Raw genomic sequence first — 18380 nt, 5'->3', positions numbered from 1 at the left:
GGGAGAGAGAAATTGGAGTCACAGTCGGGGTCAGTTCTGCATTAAAGAGTATCGCATATAGGTGAAAGAGGCAAGCAAGGATCGACGTGGATCTTAAATAAGATTCATCGCGTAACTCTCTGATGTAACGGTCATTCTCCCGTGTGTAACCAAAAATCTACTATCCAAAATATGCAGATTTTCAAGAGTAGAGCGAACCAGCAAGTTTTGGGGAATTATATAGATGTGTGCTCTCACTCTCGCTATGAACGATCGTCGATCCTAGAATATAATTAACATGATTGCCCATTACACGCTCTCAATGTATTTCGATACACCTTTCAAAATATCAACCGCAGAAGCAAGGTCCTATTTCGATATATTACGATTTTGGCCTCCCGATCGAATAAATTTGTATCGTACGCCCGTGAAGTGACCCAAAAAGTAGCGATGAGAGTTGTCCAGATTGAAATGGCGAACGTTAACATTACGCAATAATAACGCTACATTTGCTGAATAATCCTTGCAAATTAAACTGTTGAGAAAAGCCGGCATTTTTCTGAATTTTATAAGACGTTTGGAAATACGTGATTCGAGTTATGATTGATGTTTAGGATATCCGGCACGCCACGGAGAGCGACGTTCAACAGACTTGAGAAGAGAAACGAGTGCAACTTTCAATTATTTCCGGTTTATCCTTGGTGCCTTGTTAGAAATGTCTTCATGGATATCATGTTCAAATGTAATCAGGATAGAGGATTGTGTTATTCGATCCATCCAAGTGTATTTATAATTGTATGATTTTTTTATATCTGGAAAAGTATGACAGTTTTAATGAATTTTAAATTTCCTTACTTTTTTCAATGTTTCCATAATTGATACATTTTACTATTCGACGAAAATGATAATTGTTGATACTTGATTGTATTATAGAGAATAATTTATAATTAGTAGTGTTATATTGACTGAGATGATTAAAATGATTAATACACCGATAATTGGCGATAATTGATATTGGTTGATAGCTGATATACTGGTAAAATATTTAAAAATGTAAATGAGTATCGATATAGGTAATATCATTGATAAACATATTTATCAATGTTGACACATGTTAATATTCTATACTAGCAGTACTCGCTTATTAATATTTGATTTTACTACAGTAATAAATGTTATTAATTAACTACGTTAATACACTGATATTTGATGATATTCATGCACAAACATATTTGACATTATAAGTATCCAATGTTCCAATATAATGTACCACGGTAAGTGTTGATAATTAACATTATTGTCAAACTGATACTCTACTTACCGATACTTAACAATATTACGCGGTAGTATATACCTAAATGCTGATATTTGACGTTACCACGGTAAGTGTTGATAATTATCGTTATTAGTGAGTGTTTATACTTACACGTTGAATCGATCGAGTGCTTGCTCCCCTGGAAGGTTCGAGTGGAATCGCGTCACGCAAAACTCGACTCGCCAGAGACGGAATGAAAGAAAGAACAAGAAGAAGACGTAGATCTTCTGGTGAAAGAGAGAACGATAGCGGTTGAGGGGGGGGGCGGGTGAGGGCTAGGAGAGAAGGGCAAGGAACACGAAGCAAATACGCAAAGGCGCAACGACGAGGGTTACGCAGCCACGACGCTTCGAAGGCGGTAACGTAATGCGCGAGCCACTTCCTCGGTTTTACGTAACCGAAAAGTCGAGCAGCGACTTTACGGTTCCCCACCCTGAGGATTTCACCGGGTGGTTTTGGCCACTCCGTTTGTCCTTTATAAGCAAAGATTGGTAGCGGCTAAGGCAGAACCGTATCGGCACTCCAACCAAAAACCGCACTCGCCGCTTTTTTTCAATCTTTCATCCTCGTCGATACTCTCGAACTCTCCGATCCAATTCCGCAAGATGATCTCGCCAATCAGCACCGTCTCCGTGAGTAATATCCCACTGGCGATCTGTCTCTCAAAAATCTATATACCTCGTGGTCGGTATCACGACGATTAGAGTACCACTTTTCATGTATTTGATACATTTCTTTGGTGGTATCTGTGATTCTTCCGTAGACACTTTAGTATCGCGTAGAAGAAGATATTTTGTTAAACGATTTTTTCAGTCAACTCTGACTCTCCGTCATCATTCTAATAGCAATATCAATTTTACAATTTGGTCGATGATAATTAATGCAAAATTTTACATATATAAAATGCTGTTACGGTGATTTCTAAATAGACAGTTTTGTATCGCGAAGAAGATATTTTGTTAAACGATTTTTTCAGTCAACTCTGACTCTTTGTCATCATTCAAATATCAATATCAAATTGACATTTCGTTCTATGATAATTAATGGCAAATTTGACGTACATAAAATGTTGTTACGGTGATTTTTGTGATTCCTAAATAGACAGTTTTGTATCGCGAGGAAGATATTTTATTAAACGATTTTTTCAGTCAACTCTGACTCTTCGTCATCATTCAAATGTCAATATTAATCTTACATTTTGTTCGATGATAATTAATGCCAAATCTGATGTACATAAAATGTTGTTACGGTGATTTTTGTGATTCCTGCATAGACAGTTTTACATCTTTAACAAGAAGATAATCGAACAATTACGTATCTTCGGGTCGGTAAATTTTCAGCATTTACAATGTCGTAAAGAATATTAACGAGACGTAAATGCGTGGCACGCGACTTACCAAGCTATTAAGAAGTCTACAAGCGGTTATACAAAATGCTACTAGAATATGGTAGGCTAAGTGACGTTTATTACTACAGTCGTCTGTCCAGAGATCGGTAGAATTTTTCTTTCTCGATTCATGACAATTGTTCGATCCGCCGATTTCTTCATCCTCCAATTGTTACGAGAAAAATAATTCGGTGGAATATAATTTCGTAATTTCGATATTACGTTTCGAGTGTTCGATCATTTTCAATTTATTATCTAAGAAATGAAAAAAATTGATATGTAACAATAACAAAAGTGTTACGTCATCGCATTACTCGACTATAAGTAAATCGATAGCGATAAATCGTGAAAGTGAAGAATTTCATCTATAAGCCCTCTTGCTCTTTAGCTATAATTCACAAATTGCACATAAAGATCGTTAAATTTTACAACATAATTAATTTTTATTTTATCGTTGATTTTGCAGATTCTCCTTGTTGGAGCATTGGCAATGACAATGGCTGCCCCAGCACCTGAACCTGGTTACCATCAGTAAGCAAAGATTACTAATAAAAATACATAAAAATATACATAAAAAAATGTCGATAAGAATTACAATTTATTTTTTTTTCAGCGAGCATGTTAGGATTCACGTTCCTTATCACGTGCACACGGTTCATCATCACCACGTGAAGAAGATTCATGTACCAGTGCACCATGTGGAAAAGGTACATGTACCAGTTCCAATTCCAGTGCATCATGTTGAGAAAGTCCACGTGCCAGTACCAGTTCACCATGTTGAAAAGGTCCATGTTCCGGTACCGGTACACCACGTTGAAAAGGTCCACGTGCCCGTTCATGTACCAGTTCACGAAGAGAAGGGCTGGTGGTGAAAAACATCTTCAAAATTGTTTTACTCACCTTAGGTAGATTGCTTTTATTATTTTTTATAATTGGTCTGATACAAAATGAGCTATTTATGACGTCACAGAGTTGCAACTTAAAAAATTAATTTATATAAATTTTTATAGTAAAATCTTTATCGATTCCTACAATAAAGCAGCTACAAAAATTCTTAGTCAGGAAAGTAATTAATATTTTTGATAATTATTAACGAGATAAATAATTGTTTAACTCGAAACTTTCATGCTCTGAGGTGTATAAGTGATCACGTGTCCATTCACGAAGAGAGGGGGTGGGGTGAAAAGCATCCCTCTCAAAATGACTTGACTCACCTCAGTTAGTCTGCTCTTTTGATTTCTCGTAATTGGCATTATATAAGGGAAACTTCGCGAGCGTGCTTGGTGTCTTGATTAGATCCAAGAATGGAAAAGAAATTGCAGCTGTCGATACACATTGTAGCTTTCACGTAAAATTGCGGCAGACGGCGATTTCTTTATATGTAATCGCTCGACTACTTTACACTTGCCAAGTGTAGTTTCGCGATGAAAATGTTTCTATTGATAGAAAGTGAGAAGTCTACTTTGACAAAAGTCACTTTGAAGATCACGATGGGCAATGTTTACTAAAAAATCGGTGAGTCTCTCGATCGATTTCGACGATTTTCAAAATAAACGGTTTAATTTTAATGAGTGAAATGTCGAGTAGCAATTAAAAATTGTGCTTAATGCCGATTTTTTATATGTAATTCTCGATTACTTTACACCTGCCAAGTGTGTGATTTCGCAATAAAAATGCTTTTATGATAGAAAGTGAGGAATCTAATTTGCCAAAAGTCGCTTAGAATATCATGATCGGTAATATTTACTGAAAAATGGCAAAGTTGACCAACCGATTAATAACCGATCTCGATCGACGGTTTCCTCTATAAAAAGTTCAATTTATTCAAGTCTAATGTCAAGTGGCAATCAGAACTCGGCAGTGATCGGTAACATGTGTTCGAAAAATCGACGAGTTCGATCGTTTTCACGCAGACAAATATCGTTTCCGGTTTTTGCATTAATTTCAAAGAACTCTAACAACATTTAATTCAACTCACATTCGAACACCGATAAGTTGTTTGTTCCAACAAAATAAATCGGCACTATCAATGATAACAATAAAAAAGAAATTAATAAAAAAAGAAAATCAATTTTCTAGATTTTACTTAACATTCAATAAACGTTTCTCGAAACCCATAAAAAATGTTGAAATTACGACGATCTTTAAGGTTTTCGATGGAAAATCGGTAGTGTTTATCGGTTAGAAAATCGGTTGGGATGAGGGATAAGCGATTCATCGTGTATTCTTGAAGACCAATTTTTCTTACGTAAGCGTCTGTTACAGCTTGTAATAATGGTCGAGAGGAACAGTAAAAATGACTTACGTGGGCCGCCGGTTCCCGAAGGGTCCTGAAACTTTCTCGAGGAGATCGGTGAGCTTCCGGACTGGACAGGATCCTGCTGACACGTTCACCCAGTACAAATCTCTTCGGCCCCTTAGAGCCTATACGCGAATGTGTATCTTCCGAGAATCACACCTGTAAATAATATATTTTTTTATACCGATTACACAACCTTTGTTAAATGTATACTTGAGAGAATAAACATAATTTTTTTTTACCTATTACATGGTCAACGTTTCATTTCTCTTGGACGTAACGGGCGCGTGAAATCATTCTTTTAACTTGGTAAGGTCTTGCGTAAAGGGAGCGTTAATCTGTATAATCTATATACATGCCGAGAGTGTTGCATCTCGCTTCCTGAAAGCATAGAGCTACTTATTATCGATCAGAACTGAAGATAGAGCTACGCTTGGTCGAGGAACCGATTAAACGAAATCCAATCCTCGTTTGCTTCCGTGTACCCCAATGCCAAGTTCCTTCTAGAAATTGTTTTCAAAACAAGTAAGAGTATAAAATATAGCAACAGCTTTTCTCCGTAATAAAATTTTATAATTTAAGTTCTCCAATTATGCAGTATTCACTGGCGTTATAAATGATAACTTTTGATAATTTAATATAAAATTTTTAATATTAGTTTTTTTAACAATTTTATTGAAGAAAATGATATTCGTTTGTATAAATTAACCTAGAAAATATTATTATATAGAAAATAACATATTTATGTGGGCTAAACATAGAATTACGATAGTTCATCTTAATAAATATCAATTTTTACCAAATTTTCCCAATTGGTTTTCCGCATATCCGTATCCGTATCTTGTATTACATCTTCACCAATTAGTTGATATCGTCGATGCGTATATTGCACGCTTTGATAGGAAGAATAAAAACAAGTTTATACACATAGTGCCGTAACGTGTTCCAACTATTTCGATCGAGTCCAGTTAGTTTACACACTCATTAATTAGCCTTATACACGAATCGTGTCGACAAGGTTTCAGTCACAGAATTAACAGCGTGTTATAATAATACTATATATACGTCGAGCAACCGGATATACAAGCTGGAAACGCCTTCATGAGACATTAATTACATTATTAGATCTACGAGTAAACATAAATTTTTTTAACACGCAATTTTGCAATATTCTCACTACTGTAAAACATCGTCGAATAAAATGATATTTTTTTTATTAAAAATATAAAGCATATAATAATTCATTGTGTTCACTTTAATAACATGCATTGATTTTTCCTTCTATCCTATCATTGACCTGTTTGCAAGGGAAATTTGTCGAGATCAGAAAAACTTAAACGATTTCACGCAAGGCATCCAGCGTTTGTAATCAAATTTTACCGTTCGTTTATTTCTGCCATGACTTTCGATGGTCCGATCACGGTCATTACCGACCGAGCTTATGATCTTTTGCATTAAAATGCATTCTACACGTATTGCACATTCGTAATACACACGCGTACACACGTTTATCGCGCTGCATGCACAAATAAACTTTTACGACTCCCTCGTCGTGCATCCTTATCTATTTACCCACTTCCGTTTGCACTTTTGTATTAACAATTACGCGTATATCCAATCGTTAATACGAATCGACTCTCGTTTAGTCCGCAATGTTAACGAATCTCTCTGTGTGGAGCATTTAAAAAATCCTGCATATTCCTATTTTTTTCATTATATAAAAATTTTGGTAATTAATGGCAACACCTGTTTTAAAAATTAAATAGTTGATCAAGAAATTTTTGTTTACAAAATAAATTTTATTGTGAGTGTATTTTACATTTGTGTTTGTTTTTTTTTTAATTTTGCGGTACGATTGATCCTGCGATACTCCGGTGCAAAAATCGATGATTCGAATAGTTGGTGGGAAATGCTGTCTTTTACGAGGATATATAGCAGTCGTAGAAACGAGTCTTGAATAATTTAGTGAAAGAAACCCAGGCGTTTCGTTAAAGAGCTCCAACCAGTGATAATAATTAGACAATCGAGTTGTTGATTAATGCTTGAACGAGGCATTTGAAATTCTCGTTGGGATGCAATAAAGTTATTAATTTATCAGTCGGCTTCCTAGAAATCTCGTTTGAGCTTAGTACAGTCTGAGAGAAGAGGGTGCGTTGAAATAGAAAGTAATGGGATTAGGGAGAAACAAAATTAAACGAATAAAATGAAGAAAAAATTTCAAAGTTTATTTATACAAAGGGAAAAATGTATACAAAATAAATGGATAATGATAGTTGCAAAGTTTTTTTTGCCTTCTATTTCAAGTGTAAAAAATAACATAATTATAATAATAATAAACATCTATTTAGATAATAAAAAATAAAAGAGAAATGTAAAAAGGACCGAGAGAGAAAAAGCAGAAAACGAAATTATGAAAAGCAAAAAGGAGAGCAAGCGAGAAGCTGTACGTCGAAGTAGGTAAAGAAGGAAAGAGAAGGACAAGTAGAGGAAGTTCGCACTGTGTCAGACAAGGTTCGCGATGAGTGTGGGAAACTGCGGCCTTCTCATAACGACGTTGCCCTTTCACTGTCTTTCCCTACCGATGAGTCGTTTCATCTCTGCTTGAATTTCTCGTCTCTGGCTATATTTTTACAACGACAATAACCTTGAATCTCCAATTAACAACGTTATACTCGTTATATCATTGAACATGATTCCCTATGAATTAAACTGGACTTTTTTTCACGATAACGTCACGATGACGTACGAATATTATCGATTAGTTCAAGTGTAATGTTATGAAGAATGATTAAAATTAGTACTAAAAATTAATCAAATATATACTGAACATATATAAAAAATTTGTTAGTAGATTTAATGTTAATTATTTTAGGTAGATAATTGTTATCCAAATTAAAATTTGTTTTATAATATTGATGTAAGAATTAACCCTTTCATTTTTTATAATAAATTTTTTATTGGAGAATGGAATATAGTTTTCTGTTTCTCTGATGATATTATTTGTTGAAAATTATGAATTATTTATGATGGAAGAAATTTTTTATTAAGATTGTGATTAGTTTGTCACGAGTTAGAGCTGATTGGCTGTTTTTAATCAAAAATTCTGATAACTCTTTCATGTTTTCTCGTTAAAAATTTTCTATTGAAGAATTGGATAGAGTTTTATTTTCTCCTGGCAACATTTTTGTTGCAAAATAACGAATTATTACGATGATGGAAAATTATCATTAAGGGTGTGGTTGGCTAGCCAATATGGCACGTGTGTAATCTTCCACGTGGTTCACTTTCTTTCTCACGAGAGCAAATCATCCCAAGGGACATATAAGGATTTGTTCGGAATGGCTATCAAGGATGTTTTTAGATGACCATTCGTTTTAACAGGAAAATCCCTTCACCAGAGATTACCCCTTATCAAAGCATTCTATAAAAAACATTGACCTAAAAACGCCAGATATCGAAAGTTCTCTGCAGGTATGTCTCAATGAATTTTACTTTAATTTGACAGAGAAGTGGAGATTCTATCGAATGTAATTCCTATTCGATGTCTTCAGTACTTTTGAAACTGTAAGAAACAAGATTTATAAAGTTTCATCCTTTTCCTATAATATGGCAAACTCGACATGCTTTAGATTAAATTAGGATTGAACGAAAATACAATTCACTCGATTTGATGCTTAATGTAATATTGAATTTCACGAAAATATCAATAATCAAATATATTAAATATTTATTTTTGGATACTGCAGAAGCCAAATTGCTATAATTCTTTAAAAAATATCTTGAACACTCTTATTAATGTATACTGATTCAATAATGAGTAAATTAAATCAGTGTGAAAAATTTGCTTTCCTGCTTTAACAAAGTATGAAAACCTCGTTATAACGAAGATAAATAGCAAAAGTTGTGGCCATCAACGAATGAAACAGATTAATATATCGTTACGCGTGACAGGCTAGTCAGACGGAAGACTTTCTTAAGACATTTTAAAGGTTTTATTTTTCAATTGGGTAGACAGAGTAAACTTTTTACTTTCACGCAGACTTCTTTCAAGTGATGTAGGATAGCTCGGTTTCCGGCGGAACTATGTGGAGTCTTGTAGCCATTGTTGCTATCTTTCACTCATTACAATTTTAAACGTATAATTTCGCACGACATAATTAAATGCATTATACAATGAAAGTAGCCTTTTTTATAGCAATCGATAAACAGGAGCATTATGCTCAGCTTAGTTTCACGTAATTAATGGATTTAAAGAATAAAAATCTGTTACTATTATAATCATAGATTCGCTAAACTTCTAATTAAATACTCTTAATAAATTATGCATATATAAAACAATCATTGCGGATAAGTTTTATTGTTTGAAAGTATATTCTAAAATATTTCAATTTTTATTTAAATAAAAACTAGATTATCTGCTATATTTTTTAATTTTATTTCCGGTAAACAAAAAACGTTGCAAAACAATAGAAAACTCAATTGTTAATAGTAAAAGTATTAATTTTATAAAAATAAATAACAGTAAATTTGTTTGTAATAAAATGCATTTAGCACAATTTTATTATATTTTAAGAGAAAAAATTATTATTATACAGGTAAATAAACGCTGAATTGTCTATCTGCTGTAAAAGTGGTAATTTCGAAGTAAGTTCAGGCAGGATGATGATAAGAATGATTGATGAGAAGGAGGCAGTATTAGCAATTCGCATGAAAGTTCGTTTGCTGGTTTGTTGATGGAGAGTTCCATGGATGCTCGTGTTGGTTGGGTTCACGAGAGGACAATCGATCGAGCAAGCTGCTTGAATTTCTCTGCTCCTCCTCGGTGACTCTGGGTCACGGCCGTTCTCCAGCATTCTCATCGGTGTCCGAGTACCTACAGGTCGTCGCAAATTTTTCAACAGCCACTTTGGCTCCTCCCTCTAAATTCTCCACCAATCAGCTATTCCCTCCCCTTTGGCGTTCCCGTCTGACAAAAATTCATCGTATAAAATATCTTTTCCAAATCTATGAAACTCTATCGAACACCATTCAAAGTTCCACAGTGAGACGTTGAAGGTGACTTTGAATGGGACTGTACCTGTGAACCGTGGCGAACCTGAAACTCACTCGGTACTTTCAGTTTCCTCTTCGGCACTGCTCACCATTTACCCCCTACTCTTCCTACTCTTCCGGCAGACTCCTTTTGGCCCACTATATATATATAGACAGGATGCTACCTCCAGATATATGACAGTGCGTGTCGAGTCATCGGAAAGTGAAGCGTTCCTTGGAGATTCCTCAACATCCGCTACAAAAACATGGAATCTACTCTCGTAAGAATCCTTATATCTCCTTATTTGTCAGGAATGGCTCCTTCGTTAAACCAAAATTAGATATACGTATATATATGAATCTTTCCTACTTTTATTCTCTTCCTGAAGAAAAGTGCTACAGACTGATTTAAGTGCATAAAACCATCGTTTACTCGTGATTTATTTCGCTTCTTATATTGTACTTGGGATGCAATAAAATTTTTCATTCGTTTCACCTAGAAGACCATGAAATCTTGGATTACTCTTATTCCGGATGTAATGAAATTCTTAACTCGTTTTACTCGGGGGTTAATGAAATCTCGGAGTCTCATTTTTCTCGATAGATTCTTATGTTAATTAGGTAGTAACGTAACGATAGATTTCCCTATTCGATACTGGGGCAACAATTTTCGCCAGGTCTATTTCCTATGATGTTATTACGATATAATTGCAATTACCCATGCACCAGTCCGCGCGTTCTAGGCAACGGTTACAAGTTCGATTATATGTAATTATTTTAATAATGAATTATTGCAGGCCAAGTGTTTTGTTTTCACTGCAGTATGGTCCATAGTGCTTGCTACTTTTGGACACGAACAGTAAGTCTGACAAACTTATATTTCTATAACATTTATGAATTATTTATAAAAGTCAATGCATTTGGTTGATATTAATGAATTTTTGCGAATGGTTAAAATTTTATTTATTTGATAAAAATAAGAATGATAATGTTCTAATTTGTTGGTAATACAATCTTTTTATTCCAGCGTACATATAAGAATAATTTTGCCAGAATCTCACGATCATCATGAGAAAAGTGTGGCCAGTTTCGATGACCACGATTCTGGTCCACCTGGTCACGGTGGCGGAGGCGGAGGTGGAGGACACATAGAATTTGGTGGTCCTGGAGGTGGTGGTCACGGAGGAGGTGGTCACGATGATTTTGGTGGTGGACCAGACATAGGTTTTGGAGGCGGTGACCATCACGATTTTGGAGGAGGGGGCGGTGGCTTCGGAGGAGGTTTCGGGGGTGGTCACGGTGGAGGTGGATTTGGTGGAGGCGGAGGTAAGAAATATTAACGTTATTTAATATTAATAAATTCCCTTTTTGCTAAAAAAAAATACTTATAATATTATTTTTATTTAATTAAATATCTTCGTATAGTTAATTCAATAAATATTAGCATTTTGACAAAAAAGTAACCAGTATACGAATAGCGCGATAATTAGTAAGCTTATTGGGATTGGGAAAAGATCGTGGTGGAGAAAAACAAGAAGAAATTAACATAGCAGTTGTGGCATACTTGAACTTGTTCGGTGTAAATTGACGCGTTTACTTTCCTTCTTTCCTTTCGCCGTAATGAGCCAGCAAGGCTACTCGCTCAACGAGTTTTCTACCTTCGATCGCAAAATCTTATATATGCTCGTAAATGAATCGTCTTACACGTACGCACCTTTCTCGGCGACTTTCCCTCTCGATATTGGAAAGTAATTGCGTACACCTCATCATTAACTGCAATCTAATTTGTACTGCGTTACTGTAATAGTAGCTAGATCACGTTGATCCTCGCTTGGATTAGCTTGTTTTACTGGTCATTTAAAATAGGCCACGCATAATGGGTCACAGGTATAGTAGTGAAAGTTATGCAATTCCTTGTGAATAGGGAAAATTGGAAAGAAGCAAAGGGAAAATAATTCTCTATTGAGAAGCAGTTGTGTCAGGTTGAGTGCGAGACGTGTTAAATATAAAGTGGCCTTTTATTTCTAGATGACCATCATGGTAGTATCAGTTTTGGAGGTGGTGGAGGGGGAGGCGGTGGTTTTGGCGGTCATGGTGGCTTTGGAGGAGGCGATGATGGAGGATTCGATGACCATCATGGAGGAGGTGGTGGGGGATTCGATGACCACCATGGGGGTGGCGACATAGGAAACAGCATCTCCGATTTTGGTGGCGGGTAAATATCATTATAATTTAATTTCTTCGTTGAAAATTATAATCTGATAATTGGATATAAAAAGATATTTATAAAATTGTATGATTTTAAAATTAGTGACCACGATAGTAGCAGTTTCGATTCATATTCTGGAGGTCATGGAGGCGGCGGGGGTGGCCATGGAGGCGGTGGATATGGAGGTGGCGGAGGTCACGGAGGTGGAGGTTACGGCGGAGGCGGTGGTCATGGGGGAGGAGGATTTGGAGGTGGTGGTGGTCACGGAGGTCACGGAGGTGGAGGTGGAGGTTATGGTGGTGGCGGTGGTCACGGAGGGGGAGGATATGGAGGAGGCGGTGGTCACGGAGGCAGCAGCAGTTACAGTAGTAGTTTTAGCAGTGGATTCAGTGGCAGTCATAGTTTTGGAGGTGGCCATGGCAGTTACGGAGGAGGCAGTAGTTTCGGTGGCGGTCATGGAGGTGGAAGCAGTTTTGGAGGTGACCATGGTAGTCATGGGGGTGGTGGTTACGGCGGAGGTAGCAGCTTCGGAGGTGGACATAGTAGCCATGGAGGTGGTGGATATGGTGGTGGTAGTAGCTTTGGAGGTGGTCATGGAGGAGGTGGTAGCTTTAGTAGTGGTCACAGCAGTGGTGGATATGGCGGAGGTGGTGGATTTGGGGGAGGCGGTGGAGGAGGTCATGGGGGCCATGGGGGTTTCTCAGGATATAAAAAGAAGTAATTGGGTCCCTCTATATCCTAGTTTAAAACTTTTCAATTATCCTGATAGGACTATTATTTTTTCTATTCTTTTGTATCTTTCATACCAGTTTGATAGCCAAATCTACAGAAGCTGAATAATGGTACTAAATGCAGTATTTAGCAAACAATATTGTACAACAGAACTTTTGCTAATATTGTATATAGATATAAGAATAGTAGATAGTGGAATGAATATCTTTAGACATTATACTGTTTGTCCAGTTTTCATTATTTTTGTTTAAAAAAAGTATCTGAAAATTTTCCATAAATGCATTACATGTGATTATAGTATTATTTTTATAGCCATTATAAATGTATAATTCATTCACAATTTCAACTAGATTTTAAATTAGCAATTACTATTATTAATTATTATTTGTAATATATTATATATTTTATTATATTTTGTAAATACCTTTGTTATCTTGTTGTTATTATATCATTAATAAAAATTTTTATACAATGTTTTTTATACAAAATACCTGTTTTTTATTCTGTTCTGCTTTTCCTAAAAAAAAGAGAAAGAATTTCTTAAAACAGGTTACAAGTATTCGGTTGGTATCATTTTATTTAACAAGAGAAGAAAGGTCTGCAGTAAGAAGGTTTCAAGTATTTGTGTATAAAATATCGGTAAGAAAAGTTATTTGGACGTTTGCGATTTCGACTCTCACTATTTGCCGGATAAAAAAGGGAAGTTCCAAGGATGAAGTACAATTAAATTGATACCCCTTGTAAATCTTAACGTAAGCTGTACTTTCTCGACTTTCGAACTTACACTGGACCACGTTGGTAGTGAAAGTAACGTTACTGAGGAAACGCTCGTAATGTAAGTCACGACCAGCTACTCGCCTGGATCTTCTTTGTTTGTGTAAATGCAATCAACTTTACCAATGCAATCGAAAACCGTTCACTTAAATCTTCCTTGTTTGCGCGAATGCAATAAACTTCATCGATGCAATCGAAGCCCACTTACCTTTCCGGAAATTTAAAATTGCAATTGGATCCACGCTGTTGACTTTATTAACTTTTTTTCACCTATTAATGATGTACGCAAACTCTCATTTAATAGAAAATATTGCACCTTTATTAACGAGAAAATTGCATCTCATTTGCTTATCTCTCTTTCACTATCACTCTATCTCTCCTTGCTACTCTTTTTTTCTCCCACTTTCTGGTAAAAGGAACATTAGCTCGTTTTATTATACAATATGGAACATTCGAAGCATCAAATGCATGGATATAATAAGACTGATAAAAATAATTAATGCCTATTTAAAAACTAGTATTGATACTTGGTAATTAAGTGCTAGCAGACGAACTACATGAGTTTAAAAAAAGGAAGTGTAGAATTAGAAAAATGAATAATTTATGCAATCGGAAGGAGTCTGAAAATACTTCCTCGTCACAATAAGAAAATTATCAAGTATTATCGATAAAGTATTAAAATCTAAAATCGCTCGGGTGTCGAGTAAATTCTCCACGTTGAATGTCTTCTTGGTGATTGCTCCGCAGTCTCGGTCGTGTTTGATAAAAAAAGGAAAAGGATGTATATAAGTGCAAAGGGGGAAACTTCAGGGAGAAAGTTATCGAGTATCTTCCCAAGCATGTTATACGATGAAATTTCACTTATGATTATGATTATCAATGCACTTTAGGTACCACAAATGGCACAGCAACAGCTTAAATATTGCTGAACAGAAATTGATGAGTGGATGATTGCGATTATTGAGTATAGGAGCTTATATATTTTGAAGGGGAAATAATTCGATTATGGTTAGTATATGATTATGAAGAGTTTTGAGTATAGCACTTTAAATATTGGTAAATGAAAATGAACGAATGTGTGATTGAAATTAAAAAGGGAAATATGCATTACGAAGCCGAAATAACAATTCAATGACGTTGAAACAAAAAATATGAATACGTCTTAAGACCATTGATGGTCCAGAAACAGTAAAGAATTGTGAAGAAAATCAGAAAATATAGAACCAATAACATCTTCAGCTTCCAAATTTCAGGATTAAATGGAAACAATAATTATGTAATTATTAATAATAAGACCTACTTGAAAAGTTTGATCGACCATGAAGAGGAAACAATTCCATTAGATTAGGATGGAATTTAGGAAAGACTCACTGTGTTTTGGGAGCCAGTGATGGTGCAGGTACAGTTTGGATGTTACTAGATGAGAATTGTGGAGTTGAAGATTTGAAGCTTTGAATGGAGGGCAATCCACTTTGCGGAGGGACAGGAGGTATAGATTTCGAAAGGATGGACGAGACTGGTCTGAATGGGAAAGTTTCGGGTATATCTTCCTTGACGGCGTAACCTTGACCTTCTGGGACCCAGGAGACTCGACTTGCAATCCTTGGAAGTTGGAACTGACGTGCTTGAATCGCTCTTAACAATTCATGTGAGATTTGAGAATCTGCAGTTGATTGAGGAGACATCAATGCCTGCATTTGAGGAGCGATCAGAGCCTGTGCTTGAGGTGCCAGCAGTGTTTGTTGGTGTTGAGCCATCAGTGACTGTGTATGAGGAATTACTAACTGTGCGTGTGTCTGTGTTTGAGGAGCAACCAATGCCTGCGATTGGATTTGCTGCTGAAATTCTGGCACTTGAATGGTCTGCAAATGTTGACCTTGAGAGAAACCAATAGCTGCTGGATTGATCATAGTCGATGGCCAGGACTTCATCAAGTTCTCTATAGTCTTGTGGTACTCATCCAATATTATGCTGTCCTTCAGAACAATTCCATCCTTGTTTCCACCAATAGTAGCTGACGGAACCCCACCACTTGGTAGCAATATCGAACCTTCGACTGGTACCGTTCGCGTCTGGTCACCGCTCTCTTTGATCAGGTCATTGACCTCCTTTGAGAGAGTTTCCTTATCGGTCAAGAGGTTCCCGAAACCACGATAGCTTTTGGTACCCAAATCTTTCTCCAGAGATCTGGATGTGTAAAATTTTTTTCTACCACTTTTCCTCGTGCCAAAGTCACCATCGTGGTCGTATGGCTCCACGTCGTACGAGTAGTTGTCCAGAACGTCCTGGTGATATTCTACAGGAATCGGTTGCCCGTAATTCGAGCTGCTGGATGTATATGTTGCGGCAAAGTCTGGCTGTTTGTGCCCTAAATTAAATGGCTCTTGGTACCTGTTCGGACAAACTCGTGTTAATGATCATTCTTGAAGGAAATATAATTAAAACAATATAATTTATTTCTAAAAATTAAATTACGAAATCTAATTTTTTTAGAATATAGATATATGAATAGTTTTTTGTTAATAAATTCAATTATACAGGGTGTAACTAAACGATGATGAAAAATTCAGATAAGTTATTTCTAAAGACTCTCCCGTCAGGACCCTTGCTCTCGTTAATACAGGTGTAGAGGTTCACGAGTTACGGATGATTAAAGAAATTTTTAGTTGCGCCCTGTACTTATAATAATGCATAAATAAACTATACATAAAATTAAAAATTGTAATTAGAAGTATTAAAGGACAAGACTAGAGTTTAACTGAGTTATTAATGATAAAAGACGTACTTTTCGTGTCCAGCTGAGAAGGTTCCTTTGATGGTATCATAAGGTATATATCCTTTTCCAAATGAAATCCCATGGGTTACGTCTTTTCCGTATGGTATCATTACATGATTGACCTCTTGATTATCGTGGTCTTGGTCGAAGTCATCGCCACCTTGAGGATAAGGCGACTTGGCTGGGGCTACAAGTGCAGTTGGACTTGGAAAGGGAACTATCGACTCCCTCGCGGGCAAGGCGTTCGGATGGGCGTAATGCAGGTGCTGATAAGTATGACGATGATATTCGTGATTCCCATTCAGAGATTTCTTATGGAAATTCGAAGGTTTCCTGTAATAAGGTACCGATGGACTTCTTCTAACTTGTTGTGGTACCACTATTACCACCTTCCTCCTGAAAATATTTTTCAATAATTTTCCTGATAATCAGATCAAAATTCGTATTTTTATTAATGATGAAAAATGGAGTTACTCACGCGTGAGACAAGAGTGGTTCTCCAATGACGAATAGAAGAATTCCAAGGATCTAAAAAATATAAGAATTGGTGTGAAGAAGACGGGTTGTTATAAAGTGGAAAAAAATGGGAAGTTTTTGAAAGAAAAAGAATTTTAGTAAGGATTGTTATTATTAGTTACCGCCAGCTTCATTCTGTCGCAGTGGTGGAGGGTGAACCGTGAATGAAGACAAGGCACCTTCCAGTGCGAATAGAGAAGTGGACTGATCTGGTCTGGATGAGATCTGGTTGAGGAACGGTCTAGTTAAATATTGCAGCCAGATACAGTGGCTCTCTTCGCTTTTATACAAGATTATCCTAGAGAGGCCTGCCCCTCCCATCTAGGCTGCCAGGAGTTGCTCTCGTATTTCTTCCACTCCAAGGAGAGTAGCGAAATCCACTACATGCAAATTTTTCTTACTAACAAATCCAGATCTGCTGCAGGAGCGAGTGCTACTTTCGGTATTTTGCAGAATCTACCAATCTCTTATAGTTTCCCTCGTCCCCTCTCAGCTTCTTTCGTTCTTTTACAAATAGTCTCAAATTTTTGCGGATACCCTTGATCTATTTGAATTCCTTGCCAATTTTTCCAGTCTTCATCACAAATTCTTCGTGGTCTCTTATATTTAACATTTTTTCTTATTCCTTCACAACTTTGTCCTTATAATGTTTCTAATTCCCTTTTAATCTCTTACAGTTCTACCCAATGTATGATAATTCTACAGCAGTCTCCCTCACTCTCTCTTACCAGTTTTCTCATTCTTCCTCAGCTTCTCTCTCTCTCTCTCTCTCTCATTCTCGATCTTTTTCTCTCTCAGTTTCTTATTAGCTTATCTAAGTCTATCGAACACTCGTCAGTCTCTTTCAGCCTCTCTCACAGACTCTCTCAGATTCTCTTCATCACCGCCAACGCAAACGCCATCAGCATCGCTCAATTCGGGTCTACTAATCAACATGAGTTTTTTTTTTCGGGGAAATCGACGCTTTCTTCTGCTTCAACACGCCCATCGCCTCTAATATCCTCTCGCTTAACTCACTCGTACACACTTTCCAAAATGTGACGAATAAGAATAGTCGCATTCCCCACCAGAGGAAAACTTATTTTCTACGCACCTCCGACACTCGACCAATTAGCTCGCATTTTAAATAATTTATCGCTTTGTGGAGTAAATTAGAAAAAATTTCCATATTTTCTCAACCATCCATTTGCAATTTCTACTTTTAATTTAAAGCCGATCAATGGTTGGTAATGAAAAGTAGCATGTTTATTTTGATTGAGAATGGACGATGGAGAATTTATTTATTTTTTAAAATTAGACCGATTTCATGGTCTGGGAATTAATGTTGATTTGCTGATACGAAGGAGCAATTAGGGGAAATGA

At 36.3% G+C, this 18380-nt stretch overlaps 3 protein-coding genes across 3 annotated transcripts; 2 read left to right on the top strand and 1 right to left on the bottom strand.

Moving 5' to 3' along the window:
- The first annotated feature begins 1845 nt into the window (after positions 1–1845).
- Positions 1846–3553, top strand: LOC136772786 (uncharacterized). Its single transcript, XM_066725913.1, has 3 exons — positions 1846–1926; positions 3148–3212; positions 3295–3553. Exons 1-3 carry the CDS (start codon positions 1900–1902, stop codon positions 3551–3553), a joined length of 351 nt encoding a protein of 116 aa, XP_066582010.1. The 5' UTR covers positions 1846–1899.
- A 6098-nt stretch (positions 3554–9651) lies between these two features.
- On the top strand, positions 9652–12941 carry LOC136772785 (uncharacterized). The gene is made up of 5 exons (XM_066725912.1): positions 9652–9705; positions 10809–10870; positions 11039–11337; positions 12040–12226; positions 12323–12941. The coding sequence occupies exons 1-5, from the start codon at positions 9652–9654 to the stop codon at positions 12939–12941; spliced, it is 1221 nt and encodes a 406-aa protein (XP_066582009.1).
- Positions 12942–15093: 2152 nt separating this feature from the next.
- LOC136772784 (uncharacterized) lies at positions 15094–17954 on the bottom strand. The gene is made up of 4 exons (XM_066725911.1): positions 17877–17954; positions 16981–17030; positions 16508–16895; positions 15094–16107 (listed from the first exon to the last, which is right to left on the bottom strand). The coding sequence occupies exons 1-4, from the start codon at positions 17952–17954 to the stop codon at positions 15094–15096; spliced, it is 1530 nt and encodes a 509-aa protein (XP_066582008.1).
- Positions 17955–18380: the final 426 nt, after the last annotated feature.

The sequence above is a fragment of the Prorops nasuta genome, unplaced genomic scaffold (assembly GCF_024137725.1).
Source record: "Prorops nasuta isolate Cenicafe-Biocafe unplaced genomic scaffold, Cenicafe_Pnas_1.2 PNAS00004, whole genome shotgun sequence".
In the NCBI taxonomy this organism is placed as follows: domain Eukaryota; kingdom Metazoa; phylum Arthropoda; class Insecta; order Hymenoptera; family Bethylidae; genus Prorops; species Prorops nasuta.
This window is presented reverse-complemented; position numbering and strand designations above follow the sequence as displayed.